Source organism: Crocuta crocuta, unplaced genomic scaffold (genome assembly GCF_008692635.1).
Source record: "Crocuta crocuta isolate KB4526 unplaced genomic scaffold, BGI_CrCroc_1.0 scaffold45, whole genome shotgun sequence".
In the NCBI taxonomy this organism is placed as follows: domain Eukaryota; kingdom Metazoa; phylum Chordata; class Mammalia; order Carnivora; family Hyaenidae; genus Crocuta; species Crocuta crocuta.
The window spans coordinates 1441890-1467525 of record NW_027530544.1 but is presented as its reverse complement, the minus strand read 5'-3'; the positions used below and the strand labels follow the sequence as shown (position 1 = coordinate 1467525).

Below are 25636 nucleotides of genomic sequence, written 5' to 3'. Positions count from 1 at the left end.
CTATGTCAAATAATGCCATTTTTCTGCTTGGTGCACTGAGACCACGTAAGAGACAGGCTCTGGAGCCCGACTGCCGGGGTTTGGATCTGGCTACCAGTTTGACCATATGCAAGCTACTTAACTGGTCGATGCCTCAGTTTCCCCATCCATGAAATGAGTATGATAATAGTATGTGCCTCACAGGATTATTGCTTGATTAAATGGCATAACGAACATAGAATGCCACCTGAGGGGCTCCCAGGTGGCTCAGTCAGTTGAGCGTCCTACTTCAGCTCAGGTCATGATCTCACGTTTGTGGCCTGGAGCCTCCCATCAGGCCCTGTGCTGACAGCTCAGAGCCTGGAGCTACTTCGGATTCTGTGTGTGTCTCTCTCTCTCTGCCCCTCCCCTCCTTGCACTCTTGTCTCTTTCAAAAAAAAATAAATAAATAAAAGAATATCACCTGATGTATGACAATGTGGTCTTTACTGTTGCTATTTATGTGGTTTTGGATCTCCTACCACCTCCCTACCCAATTTTGAGCTAGATACTCTCCCCCAAGCCTCAGTTTCCTCATCTGTAAAATATGGGGTTGAACTAAATGACCTTTGAGAGTCCTTCCTGTTTAACTTTTAAGATCGCCGTTTTCCTTTTATCTTCCCCTTGGGTTTAACAGCAGTTACGGAGATGTGGGCAGGATGCCAAGGATTGCCCAACGCCGATAGGGCAAATACACAGCCTGGAGTTTACTAGGAACAGAAAAAGGAGAGGAGAACCCAACCAGGGCCTGGCCTGGCCATAGCGCAGAGAGCATGGTGCAAAGGCACGGAATGAACTTGACCCTGGGACAGGGGGAGCCTCCCCACCCCCACAACCAGGTTCCAGAGCTGAAAAGTGCTGGGAAGCCTCTGTCCCTCCCCAACCTGGTCCCAACCTTCCCTCTGGGCCCCATTCGCCCAGATGGTCTAAATGGGAAGAAAAGAGGAAAATCCGTATCCAATCTGCTCTATTCAGAGCATTGGGAAGGAATCTGCATCTCAATTTTATCTTTGTGCTGAGCTTGGCTAAGCTTTGCCCCCCAAGTGGTAAGTGATGGGTGGGTGGGAAGATGGCGTTGGTGCCACCCCCTCCCCCGTGGGGGAGTGAGGGGCGCCCCCATGCCTTCCCCTCCTTACCAAACCGCAGACAGAATGCATTCTTTCCTGCTCTTGGTTTCCCTCTGTTTCCTCTTCTTTTCTTTTCCTTCTCTTTTTCTCCATCTTTCCCAGGCAGGCAGCCAAGTGGAGACTTTGAATGGCAGCAAGAAGGGAGGGGCCGGGAAGGAGGACCGGGGGTGCACCCTTCCTGGAAGGTCCTCAAGGGCTCCTGGGCTGAGCTTGAGGTGGGGACAAACAGAAGCGCCTCGTTCTCTCCCATCCATCCTGGCCCTTGACTGTACAGCCTGTGCTGACGGGTGGGCTGTGGCTGTCAGCGCTCTGGCTGGAGTCTGGACTCTGCCCCGTCTGTAGGCAACCTCTGGAATTTTCTTCTCCAGAGCCGCTCAAGACCTGGAAAACTGGCTCCCACAACCCAAACTCACAGGAGACTGATTTGCAGCAGGAAGTCAGTTTAATAATTTATAGCTAGAAAGGGCTCTCCCTGGTTGGGAAGCCAACTCAGGAAACCAAATTAAATTCTGAAGGCTTCTTGGAGAGTGCATGGAGTTAGGGCTCTGGAAGGTGGCAGGAGGGCTGAGGCCAATTCTCCTCCAGGGAAGACACTGCGTGTAGTGGCCCAGACAGTGTGTGTAGTGGCCCAGTGTCTGCAGCAGACAGTCTCGGGTTTAAGTCCCTGCTCTTTTATTAACTGGCACGAGTTACCTGGGGCATGGTCCTCAGCCTTGCTAACCTGTTTCTTCCTATCAACTGTGAATGATGATCTTTGAATGACGATCACAAGGGCCTCTCTCAGCTCTCTTGCTAAATTGCTGTGAGGTCTTGCAGGGAAAGAGCATAGCACAGTACCTGGCACTTCTCCATACACAGCAGCCATGTTTGTTTAAGCCCTTGTCTTGAGGGTCATAGGTTGTCTTTTCCTTTCCGATTACTCTTTTTATCAATCAAAAGAAAAGAGGGCCCTGGTCTCTCTGGAGAGGACCCCCTGGCAGCAATTTGAGTGGTCTCTCCCGCTGCCTTGATTCATCCCTAGGACACACCCTCTCCCACCTGGCCCTCCAGCCTCCCCTGCTTCTATCCAGGGCCACTGCCTGCATTTGAGCTGATGTGTTCCCTGCGGGGAGCGGAGCTGAGATCTGCGGGTGTGGGGCTGGAGTCTCTTGGAGCTAGAGGCACACCCACTTCCATTCTCTGAGTTGCCCTGCAGACTAGTGGCTGCTTTAACCTACTGCTGTCACTGCCTGCTGCCACCCAATTTCCCAAAGCACAGATCTGACCACATCCTTCCACGGTCCCAACCACCAGCTAGTCCTCGGGTTCAGCAGAAGGAAGTCTCGCGATGCCTTAGGTTATTGCCAAAGTCTCACCGTGATTTGGCCTTGGTCTTCCTCTCCAGACTCAGCTCCCTGTGCCCCACTCTCCAGCCTTGCTAGGTTATGTGAGGATGGTCCAGGACCAACTCATTGTCCGTGCTGTTTGCCATTCTGTCATCCTGGAATGCTCTTCACCCATGACGGCCGGGGAAGCTCCCATCTTCTTTCCTTCAAAGCCCTATTTGAGCTCCTTTCTACAGGAGGCATCTTAGACCTCCAGCCCTGGCAGCAAGCAGCGGGGGCCGCTTTGGGCTCTGGGGGGGGGGATTCGGCCCTCTCTCTCTCTCACTCACTCTCATACCACACACACATGCACACACACACTCCACCCCTGTGTCCCTCTTTCTTTGCCCCAGAGAGATGGGCAAATGTCCTTGAGTACCTGGGCCTTCCAGCAGGCCTGGCCCTGGCCCTCTCTCACTTTCCTTCCCTTGCACTCAGCAATTTCATCCCCTCCCCCAGTTGCAGCTAATCCTCCTCTCGCTGTCTGTGCTGGGAAAATGAGCCCTGGAGGAGTCCCATGGAAGGCGAGGAGTCCTCAGGGGGGTGCGTGTGTGGGTGTGCATCCTCTCTCACACACAAGCACATGCATCACATGCCTCCAGCATCATGGGAGTGACTGCATATGGAGGACCGCAGGGAATTGGGGCAGCAGCGAGACAGAATGCAATGATTTGGGAAAATGCTTTCCTATCGCTGAAGCTTTCCCAAAATAGCAGGAGTCATCTGGTGCCACATCTCCCTTTCCCCACTCTTGGAGCACCCTTCCACAGTGCCAGTGCCAAGTGGCTCCAAGACAGGGCAAAGCACAGGCTTTCTGCGCCCCCTTAACTGTCCAGACCCCAGCTCACAGCACCTACCAGGTGATTTATTGTTCCTTGGAGAAGTGTCTCCCCTCTTCTATTAAACTGTAAGTTCCCTGGAGGCAGGGACCATACTTTTTCAAGGAATGTTTTCCCCATCCTCACTTCCCCTATCTGTACAAGAACTAGCACATAGTAGGTGTTCAGCAAATGCTCAGTGAAGTATTGTATAAACAAAAGAATGAATGAATCTGGGAAGACATTTCAGTAACTAGTCACTTTTTTTGTACACGAGTACGTTTATACAGATGGATTTCATAAAGGGCCTACTTTGTGCCAGACTTAGTTCTAAGGCAGGGAACTATTTGCCCTATTTTACAGGTGATGAAACTAAGATCTATAGAGACTTGCTGTGGTAACTACAGCCCTCAGGAAGGTCGGGAGGCGTCTGCTACACACGGCCCGTGGAGAAACTCCCAGATTATTTTAGTGTCAAGTGAGACAAATGTAACTAGAAATAGAAATCCCTGTTTGTCATAGGTGTATTTGGTTATGAGAATGAAAACCCAAACTGTATGGGATATAGGAGCGGTGCTTGGGTGAGGATAACAGAGACCTGGAAAACAAGGAAATGGGAGTGAATTGTTCAACAACAACAACAACAACAATAATAGCCAACCCCTATGCTGTGGACTTTGGGGTAGGTGCCATTCTCAGCCTGTTAGACAAAATAACTCATTCAATCGTCACAACACCCCTCTGCGGTAGGTGTTATTCTCCCCGTTTTACAGACAAGGACACAGGCACAGAAGTGTGATGAGCAGACATCACAGAAGGCAGCCTGGAGGAGGGCAGACCAGGGCTGACTGATTCCGTCGTCAGCCTCCCAGGTCCCACCTATCTTTCTGCACCATGGTCTGTATCACGTGGCTGAGGGGGGCTAAGGAAGGTAGCATCATCCATCCTAGCTGCCGGCCACTCCGGAACAGGAGCGCCCCCTTAGAGAGCTTCCCCACAAGCCCCACTGATGACTTCTTCAGACATCTCACTGCCTCCACCCCTGTCGGGCTGGGTTTGAGCAGAGCACCTTGCCCCATAACCCCCACCAATGCAGAGGCTCCTTTAGAAAGGAGGAGTGAGAATGGGCACCAAGGAGGCAATGTCGTGCAGGCAACTCCTGGTCTGACACAACTCTGGCTAGCTTAAGTGAAAACGGAAGATTTTATTACCAGGATCCAGGAAGTACACGGATAGCTTGTGGAAGTAGAAAGTAATCAGGCCTCAGGAAAGAGCTAGAATTGAGAACCAGAGGTCTGTTAGCATCCCAGAGAGGCTCTGCTAGCTCCTGTCCTGGCTCTCTGTCTTCAGACTGCCTCTGCTCCCCTCCTCAGCCCGCGTGATAGGTAGAAGACGGCCACCCCACAGGGCCCATGTTACTTGTTCCAGGTTCCTCTACAAAGACTGACCTCACCCTGGGGGTTGGATGGTGGGACCATTGGGGGGACCCCCAAATTGCATGGCAGAACGTCTCATTGGTCTGTTTTGACCATATGACTATCCTTGGTGCACGCAGCTATGGTAGGGTGGGGACAGGCATAGGTAAGGCTGCGGGGGCTTACCCCTTTGACCTGTGGATGGAGGGGAGATAATTTCCAAAGAAGGGGGATTCTCAGGATCTAGAAACCCACCCCTCACCAAGTAGTTAGAACTCTGCTCACAAAGACCAATCCTGTAACACTCGGTGATGTGGGGATTGACCACTCTTTTTCTTTCTGTATGGCGCCCTTGACCTTTGCTGACATTTTGCAAAGCCGCAAGCCCTGGCTCATCGAGCTCTGCCTTGACCGCCAGCACCCCACACTCCAGCCCCACTCTTGGTGCCCTGCTTCTTCGGTCTCTCCTTCCCTTGCACCCCTCTTAGGGTCTACTGGCTTCCTTACTAAGGATAGAGAATGTCCTTGAGAGTGATGGCAAAATAAGCCTGTGCATGTGTCCCCATGGGATCCCTGAAGTCCGCACCTTGGCCCACACTTGCATTCCTAAGAATCGGGATGCTCATCTGAATAAAGGCTGTTCCTGTCTCCTCCCTGCTTAGCATTCAGTCTGCCTCCCTCTGGTCTGTGTGCTGTGTACACGTCCGTCCACCCGCTGCTCTGGCTCTGCATTCCTGTTTCCTCCCTCACCTGAGTACAGCCCATCTGGAATCCAGGTCCTGCCCCCAGCCTTCCCTGCCCGCATCCATGTGCTGCATTCCCTTCCCTTCTCCTTTAACAGCAGACATGCTGTGCTGGGGCCCAGGTGGACCAGGTGATATTAATCTAGTAATTATTGATTCAGGAGGGACTTGGAGGACATATTTACATAAAAACCATAATGTGAGTGGAACTTCTGCGTGGAAATTAGGGACTTTAAGGTCTGGCTCCTGGGGGAGGCAGGGGCCAGGGGAGGGTTGGGAATAATGAGGGGAAGGCGGCTGTCACACACCTTACATGAGGGACTGATGGCCCATGGAGGAAAAGCCCCAGCTAAAAGATGATATTTGCATAGGCATCGACTATCACCAATGAGATGTTATATCAGTCAGGGTCCCCCCAGGAAACAGATGGCACACTCAAATTGGGAAATGGGAGGGCAGTTTAATAAAAGAACTATTTACGAAGGTGTGGGAAAGGGTTTGGGGACCATATGGGACTGCTCACTGGGCTCTGCCCTGCCGCTGATAATGAGGGGCTGGCACCACCCCGAGGCAAAGGGAGGAGGAGGGGGCAGCCAGCGATTGCTGAAATCGGGAGCTTAACTCTGACCTTCTGTGGGGGGACACGGCTGCTGACCCAGCTGCCTCCTTTCTCCCCCGTTCCTCCCCTCTCCAGCCAGTGTCCCTACTGGCCACACAGTGGGAAGGAAAGAGTCCTCTGTTGCAGCCTAGGCACTGAGCAGGGAGGGTCAGAGTCAAGGGACAAATAGAAAGCATCTAGCGCAAGTGTCAAAGGGCAAGAGGAAAGTCCATAGCCGTGCCAAGCCCCAGGCAGCAGGAAAGACCCACTTTAGCTCTCAGGAATAATGCCCTGTGAGTGGCCATGTGAAAACCACTCCAGGAGGTATGTCTGGGCCAAACCTCCCTCCCAGAGGGTTTCCGCAAGGAGGGGTGTCCAACCTCTCCCGGGAGGGACAGAGAATTCCACATTTGAACCTGAGGCCGAGGGGACCAAGAGGTGCTCCAGATGCTAATGCCCTGTGGGATGCAGGAGGGGGCCAGGTAAGGGAGAAGGGGCTCCGCCGGGCGCACAGTCCCCATAGTCACTGGGGTATTTCCTCGAAGCCTGGCAGTGACACAGTGACAGGTGTTACCCCATCTCACACATGTGTGAGGAAACGGGCAGGAAGCAAATCATCCTGCTCTCATATTCCAGACCTGAGTAGGGTAGTGGCAATAGGAAAGGAAGAGAGGAGGGGTTAGAAGCAAAGGGTGTTAGAGAGGAAAGGAATCCCAGGGGCCACTCGTCCCTGTAGAGGTTTGTCACAATCACCCTTGGGATCACTCCCTGCTGGCCCCAGGACACCCCCCCCGCCCCCCGGTGGAAGGGATTCTGATTTGTTCCCAGCTCTATCAGGGAATCCCTGATCTAGTTCAACCTTTTGTTTCACAGATGAGGAAAGTGTCACCAAGGAGTTCTGTCAGTGGGTTAGGGCTACCTGTGAGGGATATGATGTCATCAAGGCTTGGTGACACATTGGATAGGCCAGGAAAGGAGGGAGATAGGAGCTAATTCAGAGGGTCTAAGTCAAGCTCCAAAGGAAGTGTTGTGCTGCCCCATATTAGAAGTTTTAGGGAACCAAAACTAGTCTTGGTTTGTGAGTTTGAGCCCCGCATTGGGCTCTGAGCTGACAGCACAGAGCTTGCTTGGGATTCTCTGTCTCTCTCTCTCCCTTCCCCTCCCCCAGTCTCTTCCTCTCTCTCAAAATAAATAAACTTTAAAAAATAAAAGTTTCTGAAGTTTTTTATTGAATGGATAATATTAAACATTTAATAGTGAAAAGTGAAAATAATATAAAAAGGTATATATTGTATGTATTAAGAAGCATCTATCATGATTTTGCTATTTATAGGTAGCCTGATTTAAAATTAGTCTGGGTTTTTTTTCTAGTGTATGTTAATGCTCATACAAGCAATTATAAATATATATTCTTATTTCTACCTTCTTTTTTACACAAAAGATAGCAAGCTAATACACTGTTCTGCATCAGTTTTTTTTTTTCCAGCTAATACACCTGGAGATTTCTCCATATCAAAATCTAGACGGAAGTCCCCATTCTTTTCTAGGGCTGTGTAGTATTCCATCACACAAATACACCACAGCTTATTTAAGCAGTCTCCAGTTGCTAGATGTTTGGTTGTTTCCTGTCTTCTGTTACTTCAAAGAATGCCCCCAAGGAATAATCTTGTGCGTAAATCACTTGGCATATGTGCAGGTGCCTGTTTAGTCTATTTTTGCTTCACAACTATCTCCGGTGAAGGAGCAGGTTTTACATTTCAATTTACAATCTGTCGCAGATGGATACTTACATAAAATTCAATAAAAGTGAATTACTGGAGAAGTAAATTGACAAAAAAACTATGAAAAATACAAGCCTCCAAATTTTATTAGATCCAATAGACGTAAAAATTACCCTGTCACATTACTATAAAGATTTTTAAAACTCTCAAGTTTCTGCGTTTATCTTACCATGAAGTCGTCACAGTTTGTGGATTGACACTGATCTGTGGGCCGCACTTTGAGTAGCACTGGTTAAGACTTCCAGAAATTAGGTCAAAGGGTACCTCTCCATAGGGCTTGAAGCATTTTGCTCGGTGGTATATGCAAGTGCCTCTTTCCCCACAGCTCTGCCAAGAGTGTCACCTATCTTGGATTTTTGCTAAACTGATAGGTGAATAGTGATAGCTCAGTCTAGGTTTTAATTTGCGTTGCTTATTATGAGTGAAAATAGTGTCTTTAATAATTAATTAACGTATGTATGTGTGTATGTAGTTATTTATTTGTAGAGAGAGAGAGAGAACACATGCACACATGCACAAACACTGGAGGGGCAGAGAGGGTGGGGTAGAGAGAGAGAATCTTAAGCAGACTCCACACTCAGCTGGCTGCGAGGCTACATCTCAGGACTCTGAGATCATGACCTGAACCAAAATAGAGAGTCAGATGCTTGGGGTGCCTGGGTAGCTCAGTGGGTTGAGCATCTGACTTTGGCTCAGGTCATGATTTCGTGGTTTGTGGGTTTGAGCCCCTCGTCAGGCTCTGTGCTGACAGCTCAGAGCCTAGAGCCTGCTTCAGATTGTGTCTCCTTCTCTCTGCCCCTCCCCCACTCACCCTCTGTCTCTCAAAAATGAAAAACTAAAAAAATGAAAGAGTTGAATGCGTAATCAACTGAGCCATCCAGGCACCCCAGTGTCATTTATACTTTTTAAGCCCTGTTTGTGTGTATATTCTTTGCCCATTTTTCTACTATGTTGTTGATCTTTTTCCTCTTGATTCCCAGGAATTATTTATACATTAGGAATATTAGCCTCTTGTCTGTGATATATATTGCAAATATATTTTTCCAGTTTGTCATTTGCCTTTTGATTTTGTTTGGTGTTTGTTTTGGGAGGAAGAGGGGAAATACAGAAGTTTGGGGTTTTGTATAGTTAAAAATGTCAATCTTTTCTTTAATAGCTTCTGGGTTTTGAGTCATAGTTCTTTATTCCAAAGTTATCAACAATTCTGCCCACATTTTCTTCTAGTATTTTTATGGTTTTATTCTTAACACTTAAATCTTTCATCCAGTTGGAATTTTTCCGAGTACAAGGTGTAGGTTATGGATCCAAACTCATCTTTTTACAAACGGCTACCCACATGTCCTAGCTCCGCTTATTAAGATCCCTAGATACCACCTTTATCATTAAAACTAATTGTAAGCCATTTGGGATCATAATAGAAAAAGCTCTGTAATTTGTCAGTTTTATCCAGAATACTATTACAAGGGAAATTAGCTCTCCAGATATGATCTATAACTCTGTGTTACTAGAGCCAACTGTAAGTAACACAGGTAAAATGTAAATGTATTTAAACACACACACACAGCCCGTGGGCCTGCTAACAACCTTGAAGGAAACTGGGAGAAGTGGGCCTTGCTGAGGGAGCTCGTGGTGAGACTCCGTATTTGTATTGCAGACCTTACCCCGCCTGCCTCCGGAGCTAGGACTGCAGAGGGGTCCACCATGGTGTTCCTGGGACCCCTGGCTGTCACCCTGTTGCCGCCCAGCCTCACACTGCTGGTGTTCCACCTGTCCAGCTCCCAGGATGTCACCGCTGAGCCCAGCGGTGAGCAGCAGCTCTGCACCCTGAGGGAACACCCCATTGTGGCCTTTGCAGGTGAGAGCCACTTCCCACTCGGTCCCTTTTTGCCGTGCCTGTGCCTTGAAGGACTTAGGTCTGAACTCAGCAAGGGTCTCTTTGCTGTTGGAAGTCCTGGGATGTTCCCCTAGGGATAAATGTTAGAAGGATGAGCAGCCGTGGGCTGGAGGGGTCTGATTTTTAGTCTCCAGTTTATTGAAGCCTTTCATCCATGTTGCTGGGGGAGGAGGCCGCCTTGCTCTGGCATTTCTGCTGGAAGCGGGGTTGTGGGCACTCTGGGTTCATCGGCCATCTCAGCTCTAACTGTTCTGGAAGCATGAGTATTTCCTGGCATCCTTGGGGGGCCAGAATGAAGATGACTCACTCCTTAGGGGATGCCTGGAAACCTCTGGAAGGCTTCCTTCTGCTCCAAGACTGTTGCAGATGCCTGTCTTCAGGGCCCTGGGAACCCACACAGTAAGGGGTCCTTGATGACTAATAACTCCCTTTGTTGGTCAAGGGAGGGCATGAGAGTGTCCTATTAAAGTGTTTCCCAAACTGGGATTTGTGAATCACTGGGCATGTTCTGAGGGGCCTATAAATTCTCAGTAAGGGTTTCTAAAATTAATATATATAGTCGATGTTAATCTAAAACCAAACCAAAACACAAATACCAGAGCATACGGGGTGTTCTCCCATGACCTGTCGGCCAGTTTGGGGCTCCTGGGTGGTGCTAGGGTCACATCAGCCCTTCAGGATCCATCACCTGCATGGCAGCTGATGCTGGGATCCTCAGGGGTCCCCAGATTCTTAAGCCTGATAGACACCTGCCCTATTTGGTCTCATAAGAACCCTGGCAAGGACGCAGGGCAAGGACTGTCACCTCTCTTTACAAATGGGTGGGCTGAGGTGTAGAGGGTCAGAGAGACTTGTCAAAGGCGGGCCTTCACATTGGGCACCCGGTGGTCTTTCTATTCCCTGTGGCAGAGCGATCAGGGCTCCACCTTCTAGGTGCCCCAGGCAGGAGGGTGAGAAGCCGTCCTCGGGATTCCACACAGCTAATGGAGAGGGCAGAGATGGAAACCAGAGCAGACAAATAAATGCACGAGGACGAGGCTGGCATGGGATTTGGGGGTGGGAGCAGTGGTATGGACAGGAGTTGGGGGTGGCAAGGTGGGGAGGCTAGGGCAGACGAGAAGTGTGGGATTCCCAGCTGTGGGCTGGCTTCTGTCTCAGGGAGGAGAATTTGCAGCTGTCTTCTCAGTGCTGTCTTGTTTGAGCTGGGATCCAAGGCTTTGAAGGCTTAAGTGGATTAAAGTAAATTAGCAATGTCCTTAAGCCTACAAAACACGCGCACACTCCCAGACTTCTGATGGCTCCCAGCGTGCTGGTGGCTGTCACTGAAGGGAAGGACCAAGTAGGGGACGAAGGAGCGGAGCTCTGAGGATAGCCTCATCTTGGAGGCCCCATGGCAGTTCCTAATGAACCATTTCCTCTGAGGGGCTTTGCTGGAGGGCACTGTTGGCCTGGTGGATTCTAGGGGCAGGTGCAACAGAAGGAGAGCAAGAGAATTCCTGTCCCCCAGCCAAGCTGGTCTGTACTAGAGCAAACTAGGCAGCGGGTGGGGGCAATGGAGAGGTGGAAGATGTGTTTCTTTTTTTTATGTTTTATTTATTTTTGAGAGAGAGAGAGAGCGTGCGTGAGAGAGAGCACGCGCGAGCAGGGGGAGGGACAAAAGAGGGAGACACAGAATCCGAGGACAGGCTCCAGGTTCTGAGCTAGCTGTCAGCACAGAGCCCGATGCAGAGCTCGAACCCACGAACTGTGAGATCATGACCTGAGCTGAAGTCGGATGCTTAACTGACTGAGCCACCCAGGCACCCCGGAAGATGTGTTTCTTGAATGCCTGGCTTCACTCCCACCATTTTTGATCTTCAGGTGTATATTACTTGAAGGAAATAACCTCCTACCTCACCCTCTTTCAGAATGGGGGAATGAGGTAACAGATTGTCACCAAGTAACTGAGAAATCCCCTTAGACCCGCCCTCCTAGACAGACAGCCCTAGAGAGTGCCGTCATCTCTGCTTCCCCCCACCCTCCTGGCCTCCCCTCCACTCACCCGGCTCCCCATTCTGGCAGCTTTGGGTTTTCCTATCCATTCACTAAATTTTGGGGGGCCCTACTTGACACCAGGCATAGGGCTAGATGCTGGGGGACTTCAGAGGTGAGTAAGAGTTTCCTGTGGGCACTCGAGTATCTCTTGTCGTTCCTTAAACATCACTCCCGTCGTTCGGACACTGCAGCTGGTCCTGGACCAGGACTGGTCCTCTTGTTTCCCCACACACTTTAGCACTGGCGAGCACACCCCAGGGATTCAATTCATGTTGGGGACTGATTGTGTTCTGGGTGATGCTGCCGTTCCAGAGAAGTCGTATAACCCAGCCCAGCGCCAACCCCCAGCTCCAGGGGGATTCCCTCAATATTACCTTTTATTTCTGACTGATCAGCAGGCTTCCAACCCTGTAGCTGTGAGTTGCCATTTCCCCTGACACCTGGCTGATCTGTGAATAACCCCTAAATACCCTAGAGGACCTGCCAGTTGCAGAGTCTGGCAGGCGTTTTTCCATTTTGTAAGGTTAAATTTTCTCCTTTCTTTTAAGGGAGGCCCACCTGTGTTTCTCTTTGGCCTACACATTCTTCCTTCTGCCACGGCATGGAATTTCTAGGAGGCAGGGAGAAGCCAGGATGGAGTTAACACTGACAGTGGTTAATCCACAAAGTGGGTAATTGAATTGACTATAATTAAAATCACAGGCGCGTCATGGAGAATGTCATTTTTCTCTTAAAGTCGCCGTCCAAAGCCTTCACTGCACATGGAGCTCAGAACGTGCTTGGTGTTTTAAAGACAGGCTTCCCTCTGGTCCTGTTTGCCTGTTTAATGAGAGGAAGCTGGCTCCTTTCCCAAGACAGCTCCCCCAGGATCAGCGTGCCGCCCCCGCCTGCCTCTCTCCCCCTCGCCCCTTTCCCCTTGCCCTTGTCAGTTACAAGGGAACTAGGGGAGACAGACAGAAACTGGAAGGGGCTGCCACCCTCCACTCCTTCCTCTGCCCCTGCCTCTCCTTGTCATCCCATGTCTTGCCCTGTTTCATCTTCCATTCCCCTCCCTGCCCCACAAAAGAGTCTGAGTGAAGACAGAGCTGAGAAGTCTCCAGACAGAATTTCTCCTGGTTTGCTGCACACCAGTCATGCCACCTTTCCCCCTGCTCAGCTGCCCACATCTGGAAGATCCCTGTCAGAGGGGACAAAGGGAAGAAAAGGGTGACCCAGCTGCTACTGTTGGGGAGCACTCAGTCTGATGATGACAGGCAAGCCCTTCATATCCATCTCCCCGCCAACGCACCACCACAGAAAACAGGCTTGAGCACATTCAGAGTGACAAAAACATACACTGTGAATAGAACAGACAAGGTAGAATAGACAGAGTGGAGAGATTATGATCCAGGAAGTCTTCCTGGAGGAGAGTCCTTGGCTTAGACTCTAAAGTAGTTTACTATTCTACCAGGATTTCTGAGTGTGGCCCTGAGGTCAACTAAAAACCCAGCTTACCTGACTCCTGATCCACTTCTTATACTGATATTACCCAAATGCTGTTGCAACTTCATGGCCATTCTTGCTAACCTATAATCCCCTGCTGAGGACACAAGCAGACCCAAGGGGTTTGTTACATTTTGCTGCAGAATTTCTTTTCTTCTTCTTCTTCTTTTTTTAATCGTGCATATCACAGTTTTCTGAAAAACATCCAACTCACAAAACCTCGAGTTCTCCAGGGAGCGATTAAGTGTTTGCTTGTCGTGCAGAAATGAAGGGCTGCTTTTACTCTGTAGTGGAGGGATAATGAGCAATGATTTATTTCCCCTGGATTACACACACACACACACACACACACACACACACACACACACACACACACACTTCTCTAGGCCTTCTGTGAGCCAGTCGCTAATAGACTGTGGGGAGAAAGCATAGGGCCTCACATTTCCCCCTCATCTTTATCTCCATTGGCATGAAAGTTCTCTGCCCCACGGCTCTCTCATTATTGGTCAGTTCCCTCCCATCTCTGAAGCAGGGGCTGAGGAGTACTATTAAGGGGTTCTGGACCAGGATGGGAGAAGTGGGTCTCCAGTGGGAAGGAAAGAGGGAAAAGCAGCCTGTTCCCCAGGCGTACCTTCCACAGACCACTGCTCCATCCATCCAGAGGGCTATGAGATCTCTCTGCCCACCAATCCCCATGTACGACTTTGGCCTTGGCTGGGAAGATCCTTCCTTGGAAACCGGGATAGACTCTGACCACCCACCTTCTGTTTCTGTCACCACCACAGAGACTTGTCTAAAAACTTGATTCTTCTTATACAGAAGGGAGTTGTGTATTGCTCATGCATTTACTCGATTCCTTCCAGGTGCTGGACACAGCCTAGAGATCTAAGAAGCAAGGTCTTACCTGCTCCCCTCCCCCCAGTGAAAACAATGGGGCTAGATACCCAGCAAGATGGGGGCTTTGATGGCAGTAAAGTAGAGGCCTCACCCTGGCTTGGGGGAATCAGGGAAAGCTTCTTGGAGGAGGCAGGGTGGGGATGGGGGTGAACAGGCACTGTTTCACTGAGGGAGAACAAAAGAGCAAAGGTTTGCAGGCTCTGGTGGGATAGATCTGCACAGTGTTCTAGTTTAGTGGGGCTGGGGTGGTAGTTTGAGGGGAAGTGTAAAAGATGAAGCATGATTCTTCCTGTCACATTAAATAATTAATGTGCCAGGCATCCAAACTGGGAAGACAGTCCAGAGCCCAAAGGCCTTCATAGGAATTGTGACTTCTCCTGGGGTCAACTGGGAGCTATTAAAGGGTTCTAAGCTGGAGAGTGACCAAACCAGATTTGCACTATAGAAATATGGCTCTGGTTGCTATGTAGGAAATGGACCGACCAGAGGGACAGGAGTGGAGGTCAGGCTAGATAGGATGCTCCTGGTACCAGGCCAGGCAAGAGATGATTATAGCTTATATGAGCGTGGGGTGCAGAGGGCAAAAGGGATGGATTTCTTGGAGGTGGAACAGACAGGATTTCCGAGTGTTTTCAAGTGCTGGTGAGGGTTTAGGGGAGTGAAGGATGATTACAGTTTTCCCTTTGGACTGGTGGAGCCCTTCTCTGAGCTAGGGAACATAGCAGGAACAGTGTGGCGACATCCTTACCCCGTCTCCCCCAGCTGGCTGCTCACAGAGGAGGCAAGTGGAACCCAGGTGTCAGGGGTGCTGAGACTGCTTCTGCCGCACTGTTCCCTGATGTTAGCCCTTCCATGTGGGGTCCAGTGTTGGCATCGCTGCTTCGACTGTAACCAGAATGGTTGTCTCTCCCTCCACCAGATCTGAAGCCATGGGTCTTTAACTTCTCCTACCCTGGAGCCCGAGACTTCTCCCAGCTTGCTCTGGATCCCTCCAGGAACCAGCTCATCGTGGGAGCCAGGTAACGAGGTGCAACGAGGGTTGGTGCCGCGAGTGGCAGTGTGCTTAGGGGAAGGAATATTATTTGGGATGAGCCCACTATGGACAGATCCTCATCCTGGGCCCGTGTTTCTCTCGGCCAGGCCCTCTCTGTATCTGAATGTCCGTCTCCCACAAGAGGAAGCATTAGCTGGAGCAAGGGTGGGGAGGAGGGTGACCTCTAGACCCCCAGAGTCCGTGGATGATAGCTTTCAAGAGCAGGAACACCTGCTGGCCACCTTCTGTCCCACATTCCTACCCTGTTGCCAGGACTGCCCAGGCCGTGTCCTCCCTGGAAGCTCCATGCAAGGAAGGTGCCCCGGAGCCCCCTGCTGGCTGGCTGGCTGCCTGCACCTGGAATGCTGGACTCAGGCCGGGGACTTGTATGAAGCACCGCACTTCCCTCCCTGTTGCCTGATCTTGTTTAGCCTCACTGTCCTGGCTCCAGGGAGGGCTTGTGGAGACCTTACAAAATCATAGACCCTTAGCGCTAGTAGGGAAGGGAGCTTAGAGATGATTTACTCCAGTGGGTGTCAAAGAGTGGTCCCTGGACCAGCAGTACTAACAGCACCAGGAACTTGTTAGAAATGTAAATTCTTGGGGTCCGCCCCAGGCCTGCTGAATCAGAAACTCTGGGGGTGGGGCCCAGCAATGTGGTTTAGCAATCCCTCCAGGTGAGTTTGAGGACTCTTCTGTTTGAAAATCACTAGTCTAATCTAATCTCCCTCGATTTCAACATAGAGAGGCAGGGGACAGGAGAGAGGAAGTGACCTTCCCAAGATCACACTGAACAAGATGACAACAGAATATGGGGCTAGAACTCCTGTCTCCTTACCCTGGGCTAGAGTTTTTTCTGCCAGTCTTTTATCACATTTGACTGCACTGGTGTTTTTCAGAAACTCTCCACCACAGATGTTCAGATTCCACGGGTCTGAAGGTGGGGGAGGGTAGCCGCTAGGTTGAGCAACCCCAGGCTACACTGAGTGGCTGACCAGCCTTGACCTCTGTGTTTTCCTGAGTGGACCCATCCCCTATTTACCATATGAAAAGGAAGCAAGCAGAGCAAAGCTCTGGACTAAGACAGGAGGAGCTGCCTTGTTCTTAGGATATTGACCTTTGAGCCTCAGTTTCCTCATCTGTAAAGTCTGGGTTCCAGTCTCTGTGTTGCCAACCTCTCAGGACTATTGTGAAGCCAGGGCTGAAAGCATTTTTTAATTAACTAATTATTTTGCATCAGTGATATAAATGTGTTATGGTAAAACATTCAAAAGGTACAAAAGAATATACAATGAACGGCACAAACACACACCCCCCAAACTGGTCACCTTCTTGGAGGCCACCCTGTGATGACTATGTGTCCTCCCAGAGGTAATCTGTGCTTATGCAAGTACACAAGGGTATGGGCTTTATTTTTCCCAGCACGTAAATTACCGTTTAACAACAAGGGGGGATTAAGGGAACTGACCTCCCCCCTTCCTTGCAGTTGAAAATCTACCTATAACTTTTGGCTCCCCCAAACCTAACTACTAATAGCCTACTGTTGCTTGAAAACCTTACTGATAACATAGATGGTCGAAGAACACATATTTTGGATGTTATATGTATTATATAATGTGTTCTTACAACAAAGTAAGCTAGGCAAAAAGTGTTATTAAGAGAATCATAAGAAAGAGAAAACACACTCACAGTACTGTACGGTAGTGAAGAGAAATCTGTATGTAGAAATCCATGGAGTTCAAACTGGAGTTCTTCAAGGGTTAGCTGTAATTGTTTTACTTTTTATTTTGAGATGATTATGGATTTCCATGCAGTGGTAAGAAGTCAGTCCACATACCCTTCACCCAGCTTCCCCTGGTGGTGACATCTTGCATAATGACAGTGCATTACAGTTAGGAAGCTGACATGGAGACCATCCGTCTCCCTTATTCAGATTCCACCTGTCTCACAACCGTACTTCTTTAAACCCAAAAGGACACCGCTGATGTCTCTGCTCTGAACCTGGTGGGAGCATTTTGAACGCTGCCAGTCTTTCTGTGCCGGCCATGGGCCAGGCACTATTTTATGTACCATATATGTAGTAAAGCTTCTAAAGCATGCATGTAATAAATCACCAAATTTTCCCATTAACCCCAGGCAGGGGGTTCTGTAATGATCCCCACAGTATAGACTAGGAAACTGAAGCTCAGAAGGGTGAGGCCGCCTGCCTGTGTTCACGCTGTTGTTTCCGATACACTCTGGGGTTTCCCCACACGGGGAGGCGTCCCTTTTCCTGAGGCTTTGAGCCTGGTTGTGCCCTCAGAACCTGGGGAGAGCCAGGCAGTACCCGGTCCCTTGCACCCCTCACAGCAAATGAAGTGGGTCCTCAGTTTCCTCTCCCCCTTTCTCTAGGCCAGTTTCCTTCCTCCCGTTCTTCTGCCTGACATTCCCCACCCCTTTTCTCTGACCCCCTAGGTCTCTGGAATTCAGGCTGGGGATATTTTTTATTTATTTGTATCCTGCCTTGTCCCACTAGGGATTTAGGGGCAGGTCAAGCTGAAGAGATTTCTCTTTGTTCTCCTCTCCCAGAAGAGCAGACTACGATGCCATGATGAATGATTTTTGATGGGATAAAAATTAATAAAGTGATGTAATGTTTCCCCTAATTTTTTAAAAATGTTTTTATTTATTTGTGAGAGAGAGAAAGAGAGAGAGACAACGTGAGCGGGGAGGGTCAGAGAGAGAGGGAGACACAGAATCAGAATCAGGCTCCAGGCTCTGAGCTAGCTGTCAGCACGGAGCCAGACGCGGAGCTCGAACCCACGAACTGAGATCATGACATGAGGCAAAGTCAGACGCTCAACCGACTGAGCCACCCAGGCGCCCCAATCCCCGAATTTTTTAAAGCTGTGAACAGATGCATGTGTTACCTGAGCAGACAACTGGGGCAGAGCCGAGTCCATCTGTTCTTAGTCCAACGAGGAGGGGGTGGGGAAGCTCTGCAGGGCAGGGGGCTGGGCAGAGGCCCGCAGCCAAGGTCAATGGCGAGGCCTGTCCAGCCGCAGGACAGCAAAGAAGATAAGTGGTGGCTGGGCCTGGAGCCAGAGCTGGGGACAAGAAGCCTCCAGGCTGAAGTGTCTCCTTCAGGCCCCTCGATTCATTCAACAGTGCCCCACCCCACCCCCACCTCCTCCTGGCCCACTGTACCATGTTTCCCTTCAATTCTCTTCTCAGTACAGCTAAGGTAGGCCAGAACATTCTAAAGCAATTATTCCTAAAACCCTCAGGAATCAGAAGAGGAATGGCTGAAAGAAAATATTAGAAAGAGAGAAAAGAAATTCTTAGGGAAAATCAAGACTTTACATCTGTTTGATATTAATAAAGCCTTTTAACATGCACCACACCATTCCCTGTCTCCACAGTCCTGTGAAATGAGAAAGACAGGGGTTATTTTCTCCATTTTACAGATGCAGACACTGAGGTTCCCACAAGGTCCCCAGAAAGTAGCCAAGGTGGGATTCTCCCTACCTCTGCTGCAGGGTCTACTCTGTGAGCCTGCAGCCACTTTTGTGTGGCATGCTGACCGGTGGCCCTGTCCCCTTCCCAGTCTGTGCATAGCGATAGTGACCTTGTGGCTCCAGAGTCCAGGCCAAGCAATTTCCTTAGTGCCCAATGCTGTAAGTACTCGATGGGTGGCTAACTCTAATAGTAGGATCAGCATCACTGTTATTTAAGGGTTTTTTAAAAAATGTAAGACTGTATTATTTTTAGAGCAGTCCTAGGTTCACAGCAAACTTGATAGGAAGGTACATGTTTCCCATATACCCCCTGCCCCCACACGTGCAGAGCCTCCACCACCAGAGGGGTACATGTGTTGTCACTGAAGACCCACATTGATGCATGCATCATTATCACCCCAAGTCTATAGTTTACGTTATGGTCTCTTAGTGTTGTACATTCTGTGGGTTTGGACAAAGGTTTAATGATATGTATCCGCCGTTACAGCGTCATACACAGGAGGTTCACTGCCCTAAAAATCCTGTGTTCCACCTGCTCATCCCCCCTCCCCTCAACCACTGATCTCTTACTGTCTCCATAGTTTTGCCTTTTCCAAAATGTCATATAATTGGAATCATACAGTGTGTAGCCTTTTCAGATTGGCCTCTTTCACTTAGTATTATGCATCTAAGTTTCCTCCATGTCTTTCCATGACTTGATAGCTCATTTCCTTTTTGCTCTGAATAATATTCTATTATCTGGATACACCACAGTGTATTTATCCATTCACCTGCTGAAAGGCTTCTTGGTTGCTTCCAAGTTTGGGTAATTATGAATAATGCGCTGCTATAAGCATCCATATGCAGGTTTTTGTGTGGACATGTTTCCTTATTTAAGGTTTTTGAGCAGGAGGCTAATGTGATGAAAACAGTATTTGAGGCAGTTGAGGCCAGCAGCTCCGTGTGGGCTGGGGGGCATGGGAGAGGAATCGTGGGGGTGCTGAGGGGGCAGTTGGGGCAAAAACAGATAGGGTGGTCCAGGGAGGTGGTCATGGGAAGGTCAGCTCCAGAGTCACCGCAGGAAGGGGCTGCCAGAGATGAGGAGGCAGACAGGACTCCGGGGGCCCCAGGCGTGGTGCAGGAGAGGTGGCTGGTCTGTCTGAGGAGCGGACTGGGTCACGGTGGAAGGAAGGAGATGGCGTGTTAGGCTCCTGCAGGAGATCCCTGAGGCGTCACGTTTACCAGCAGTGGGCTCCCTGGCTGGAGGAAGTTGGGGGGCTGCTCCCCGGGCCTGCCAGGGCAGCCAGGGACCAGGGACGGCGTGGGCGTCAGGAGTAGACAAGTCTGGGCTTGAATCCCAACTCCTTCGCTTACTGTCTGTGGCTTGGCCATTTATCCAATGTTTCCTCATCTGTAAATGCAGTTTTCTGTCTCTACTCGTGGAGTTTCTGTGAAGGTTAACAGAGCTAATGGAGACAAAACTCCCCCTGGGGGTTGGCCCACCATAGGCCCTCTGCAATCTGCACCCTGTCCTGGTACCTCATGAAGCTGGAGCTGGGAAGCTGCTAACGGGAGACCTGCCTGCATAACCAGCTTGATTCATGATTCTTGTCTCTGTTTTCACAGGAACTACCTCTTCAGACTCAGCCTTGCCAATGTTTCCCTCCTTCAGGTACATTTGCCTCCCTTCCCTTCCCTTCCTTGTGATTTCCCTGCTATTTGGGAGGCGGGGCTGGGGTAGCACAGGGAGCAAGCTTCAGAATTCAGGCCCTGTGGTTGAAAGCAGGAGCCCCATGCTCTTTTCACTGGCCTGGACTCACGCTGGCTTCCAGGTAACAGCTGGGAAGGTATTTGGAAGCAAGGGTCACCCACATAAAGGTGGAGCACACGTGGGGCTCCCGCATTGTGCAGAGGAAGCGCTGACGAGGGGAGAGGAGCACCCGAGTGAGGGTGACCAACTGGCCCTGTGTGACTGAAGGGACTCGGGATGTGGGACTTTAGGTGTTAAGTCTGGGACAGGATTGGGCAAACTGGGGTGATTGGTCATTCCAAGTCCTACAGGAAGGACGCAGTTTGGGCCTCAAGAGAAAGGGTATCCCCAGTTCCTTTCTTAGCTTGGCCTGAGTAATCCCATTCTAACTCAGCATTTTTACAGAGCTGTGATTGATTTATTACCTGCTGCCAAGAAGGACTCCCCAGGCATAATTCCCTAAGTGCTCTGGGAGGCATTTTAGTGGGACTCCTTGATCCAGAACATTTATCCCAGATTGAGAAACAGATGCCAAACTATCTCTGCAGAGGCTGAACATTCTAGAGAAAAGAAGTCCATCTCTTCCTCAATGAGGGGAAAGCCTCCCTTCTTGTGTCTAGGAGACTTGAGCATGTATTGTGCATCAGAACTGAGTTGGGCAAGGAAGGGTTGTAAGACGAGCAGTCTCTGACCTCTAGGGCTCAACAGTATAGCCAAGAAAAGACGGTGAGTGATGCATCTAACCTAATTACAGAACGGTTAAAGGAGGCAGTCAGGTGCTGGATGGTTTGGTATACAGTTTCATTGAAAATGGCATTTGGGCAAGGGGACACCTCCTTGGTGAGCTGTTGTGACACTCTGGTCTGATCTCTTCTAGCTGTGCCTGGGTGTGTATCCCCATGGGCCATTGCAGCTGGCTGCCAGAGGGGAGGTATAAGGGAGCAGCAAAGTTCCGACAGTCAGAAGGGAGGGGCCTGGAGGAACCAGGGAAAATAGAAAGGAAACACCATTCATTCATTTATGGCTCCACCTATCCTTCAGCCCTTACCCTTACCAGCCAAGCTGCCATCCATTCATCCAACTACTCACCCAATAAACATGTATTGAGTACCTACTGAAGGCTGGGTCTGATCCAAGGCATGGTACTAGGCATTTGAGATCCAAAGTGAATGAGGCTTAGTCACTGGCCTCGAGGAATAAGACATCACAAATGAGATGAGACCACAAACGATTCCCTATCCTGGATGGGATTTCTGTGGCATGATCCTGGGGCCTGGGCTAGAACAGCATCAGTGACCTGCCAGCCTGGTCACAAGCAGTCCATCTAGAGCCTACTTACCAACTGACATCCACAGAAAATGAAAAGATGCCAAGCACAGCCGGTCAGGGCCTGGGGGAAGTTGACACAGAGGTGGTTCAAAGTGGGTGAGAAGTAGATCCAGGCAGGGGTCCTGCTCTGAGCTCAGGCAGTTGGCTTTTTGTTAGGTTCCCAAGGTCTGCAAATGAAGAACTCTAGGAGCAGTAAAGTGGTCCCAGAGAGAAGGAGAAACAGATGCACAGAAATAAAAGCAATGCTGTGCAAAACATGCAGGGAGGGGTGAATGCTAGATTCAGTGGTGGCCTGGAGGCGCTAGAAACCCGTCAGGCTCAGGTGGTCTGCAAAGCTGTCTCAGAAAGCTGCCCTTGGGCTGGAGCTTGAAGGGTGGGGATTTGCTAGGCTGCTACACAGAGGTGTGAAATAGCATGGAGCATTGAGGGTCCCAGGGACAGGATCATGGGGTGTGAATGGGGAAAGGGGTGGGAGATGAGGCCTGGGTAAAGAGAGAGGCCACATTGCACCTGTCCTGGTGCAGAGAATGGATTCATGGGGGAGCCTGTTAGGAGTCCAGGTGAGTGACAGGGGAGACTGAACTAAGGCAGTGGAGTGGGGATGGAAAGAAGAAAGGAGAAGATCTGCAGGGGACAGAAACACACAGGGTCACAGCATCGAACAGCTCCAGGGCACATCAGGCACACTGTCTTCTGCAGGAAGGTGACCCTGGAGGGGAAGGTAGCAGCCCTGGAAGGCTTGGCCAAAGGCTCGGCCCACAGTGGTGCCATGCAGGTCTCTGGCATACAGAGCTGGGTAGCGCAAAGCAGGTTGGGAAAGAAGCTAGCTTGGCTCATGGCAGTATGGCAGTGGTTCCGCCGTGGTTGCCCAGTAGACTCACCAGGAGAGATTTTAAAAACACTGATGTGTTTTTAAAAGAGATTCTGATTTGATGGGTCTGAGGTGCAGCTGGGCACTGGGAATTTTTAGAAAAAATTTTAACATTTATTTATTTTTGAGAAACAGATAGAATGCGAATGGGGGAGGAGCAGAGGGAGAGGGGGACACAGAATCTGAAGCAGCTCCAGGCTCTGAGCTGTCAGCACAGAGTCCAATGCAAGACTTGAACTCACAAACCGTGAGATCATGAACTGAGCCAAAGTCGATGCTTAACCTACTGAGCCACCCAGGTGCCCTGGCACTGGGATTCTTTAAAGCTCCCAGGTGCTTATAGGGTGCCGCCGCATTTAAGAACCGCTGCTCTAGGATGTCTGTGCGTCTTCTGTAGGTGCTGCCTGCCTTGGCTTCTGACCGCTGGCCCGCAGCTCCCAGGTGCCATGCCTTATCAGATGTTAGGACTCTGGCTTGATGATGAGGCCTGGCATTTGGTTCCTCCCTCTGTGTTGGGCTGGCTCTGCTGTGGGCAGATATCTTATGCTAGCTTGTAACTAATACTTGGGGTGGGGGGCTCAGCTGCAGGGGCTTCTCTGAAGGTTGCTGCAAACCAGCCACAGGTACGCCAGGAACTGGTTTCACCATAATCCCAGGGCGTCTCTTCGGGGCAGACCTCAGGAGTCTAGGCTAGATTTTCCATAACAGAACTAAGAAGAGGATTTCATGTCCATATCCCCACCGTAGTGGACTACCATCTGGTACAAAGGGGAAAGAAAGGGAGAGAAGTTGGAGTGGGCTGTCAAGCATTCTCTGGACAGGCTGGAGGTGGATCCCACCCTCAGGTCCCCTGGTCATTGGGCCAGGTGAGAAAGCCTTGACTTTTTTTTTTTAATGTTTTTTTTTTTAATTTATTTATTTCTAGGAGAGAGAGAGAAAGAGACAGTGTGAGCAGGGGAGGGTCAGAGAGAGAGGGAGCCACAGACTCCGAAACAGGCTCCAGGCTCTGAGCTGGCAGTCAGCACAGAGCCCGACGCGGGGCTCGAACCCACGAACCGCGAGATCATGACCTAAGCGAAAGTCGGATGCTTAACCGACTAAGCCACCCAGGCGCCCTGAGAAAGCCTTGACTTTTGACCACAGAAGCCTGACCTCAGCAAGTGCCCTTCCATTGCCCTATTTGGGGCTTTGGGTTTCTGCTTATAAGCTTTCAGTGCTCAGCATCTGCTATCACAAGTGGTTTACAGCAACCAAGTGCTAACCAAGAGCTGACCACTAGCATCAGGAGGAGGTAGGGCCCAGGCCCCCCCAAGCCAGCTTCCTCTACTCTCCATACTGCCTGGGGAAGGCAGGCTGTAACTCAGAGTTACCGCCAAATGGTCCTCCCACTGATCCCAAGGAAGGATTTAACAATGCTTTATTGATAGTTTAAATAATTAACATCCCTTAAAGAAAAATCTAAATACAAACAGTTAATGCAAACCAGTGTCCATTAATAGGACTTCTAAGTACCTAACCGCTATTAAACAGTTTATGCAAACTATTATGCCTTTAGGAAAATCGAAATGCCCAGCCTCCTTCCCAATTCACCAAGCACTAAAGGGAGGGAGGGGAGGTGCAGGTAGCAACACAGAGGGCAGTGTCTGTGCATGAGGCTGCATGTGTGTGTGTGTGTGTGTGTGTGTGTGTGTCTTTGTGTGTGTGCTCATGCTTGTGGTCGGGGAGGGGAAATAAAATCAGCTCATCTGTGATGGTTATTTATCAGTGTAACCTAAGCTGGTTGGGAGAAAGAAAAGGTGGCAAGTGGTCAGCAATGTCGGGGCTGCTGTGTGACAAGCAATCCTGGATTTGGCAATTTTCTGACCTTTGCCGGAGGGGTTCCAGCGAATGATGTGACCAGAGGGCTAATTGCAATGGATTTATGATCTTGGGCTGCCAGATGTCATGAAGTGCAGAAACGCAGACTGCTTCCTGCACATGTGCATGTGGGGCTTTGTTGGGCCTTGGCACACAGTGAAGCTGATTCTGAGCTCTCTTCTAGTTATCTCTACATTCTCCGAGCTGGTCTGGCAGCTCTCAAGTTATTTGAAATCTAGACTCTGCTGAATGGTGGGCCTAATGCTCAGAAGATGTTTTCATGATGAGCTGTTGTCGCTGGCATCCAGGGTAGTTGCTGGGTCTACAAGGAGATTACCCAGGTCCTGACTGTCTTGCCTGCTCTCTCCCGTAGCAGGAAACCATACGGTTCCTCCGTTAGTAGAGATTCCCGTATTGGAATCTCGGGGACAGCCCTAGTTTAAAGCTTTGTGCATGGCAGATGGATTGATCATACTTGTCTATCTCTACCCCTTCACAAAACCCCACTATAAGGACAGTAAGGAATTTTAAAAAGGTACAGATCCACAATGACAGAGAGAACAAAAGAGGCGTCCATGGAGAAGAGATTAAACATATTTTAGGGAGATGGAAAGTGGATGGACAACCATAACTGACTAGGCAGAGCAGAAAGTTTACAGAGGAAAATATGGCAGAGAAGCAAGCTGACCCCCGCCCCCAGAAGGGCTTAGAAATTGGGATGTTGGGTTTTGTGGAATGGGAAGATGAGGTATAAGGTTAAGGGGGAGAGTCATAGTTGAAATTGTCTAAGTTGAGAGATTGTAATCCAGAGATCCTATCCCATCCTACACAGCAATCCCTTCATCTATTTCACCTCTTCCCCAACAAAGGGAGATGAAGACTCTTTCTCGAGCCAACTGCTGACTCTCCAAGTTTGGAGAGTCCAAGAAAGCTGGCAGACATTAATGGGGGTATGGTGCTAGAATAGTGTTTCTCTTCTTTCTCTCTGTGTGTAATTTATTTATTGAAGAAACCTGGTCATTTGTCCAATAGAGTTTTCCACAGTCTGGATTTTGCTGATCGCAATCCAAGTGGTACAACTTAACATGTTTCTGTATCCTCTATATCATCTGTAAATTGATGTAGATCTAAAGACTTTATTCAGTTTAG

General features: G+C 49.8%; 1 protein-coding gene across 3 annotated transcripts in view; it reads left to right on the top strand.

Annotated features, from left to right (window-relative positions):
• SEMA5B (semaphorin 5B) overlaps nt 1–25636 on the top strand; it is a 118921-nt gene that overhangs the window by 68803 nt on the left and 24482 nt on the right. For all 3 annotated transcript variants that reach the window (XM_077767613.1, XM_077767614.1, XM_077767615.1), the window contains exons 2-4: nt 9519–9719; nt 15091–15190; nt 20307–20352. In XM_077767613.1, the coding sequence (XP_077623739.1) occupies nt 9566–9719; nt 15091–15190; nt 20307–20352 (300 nt within the window). In that variant the 5' untranslated portion in view covers nt 9519–9565. The remainder of the gene's footprint in view (nt 1–9518; nt 9720–15090; nt 15191–20306; nt 20353–25636) is intronic.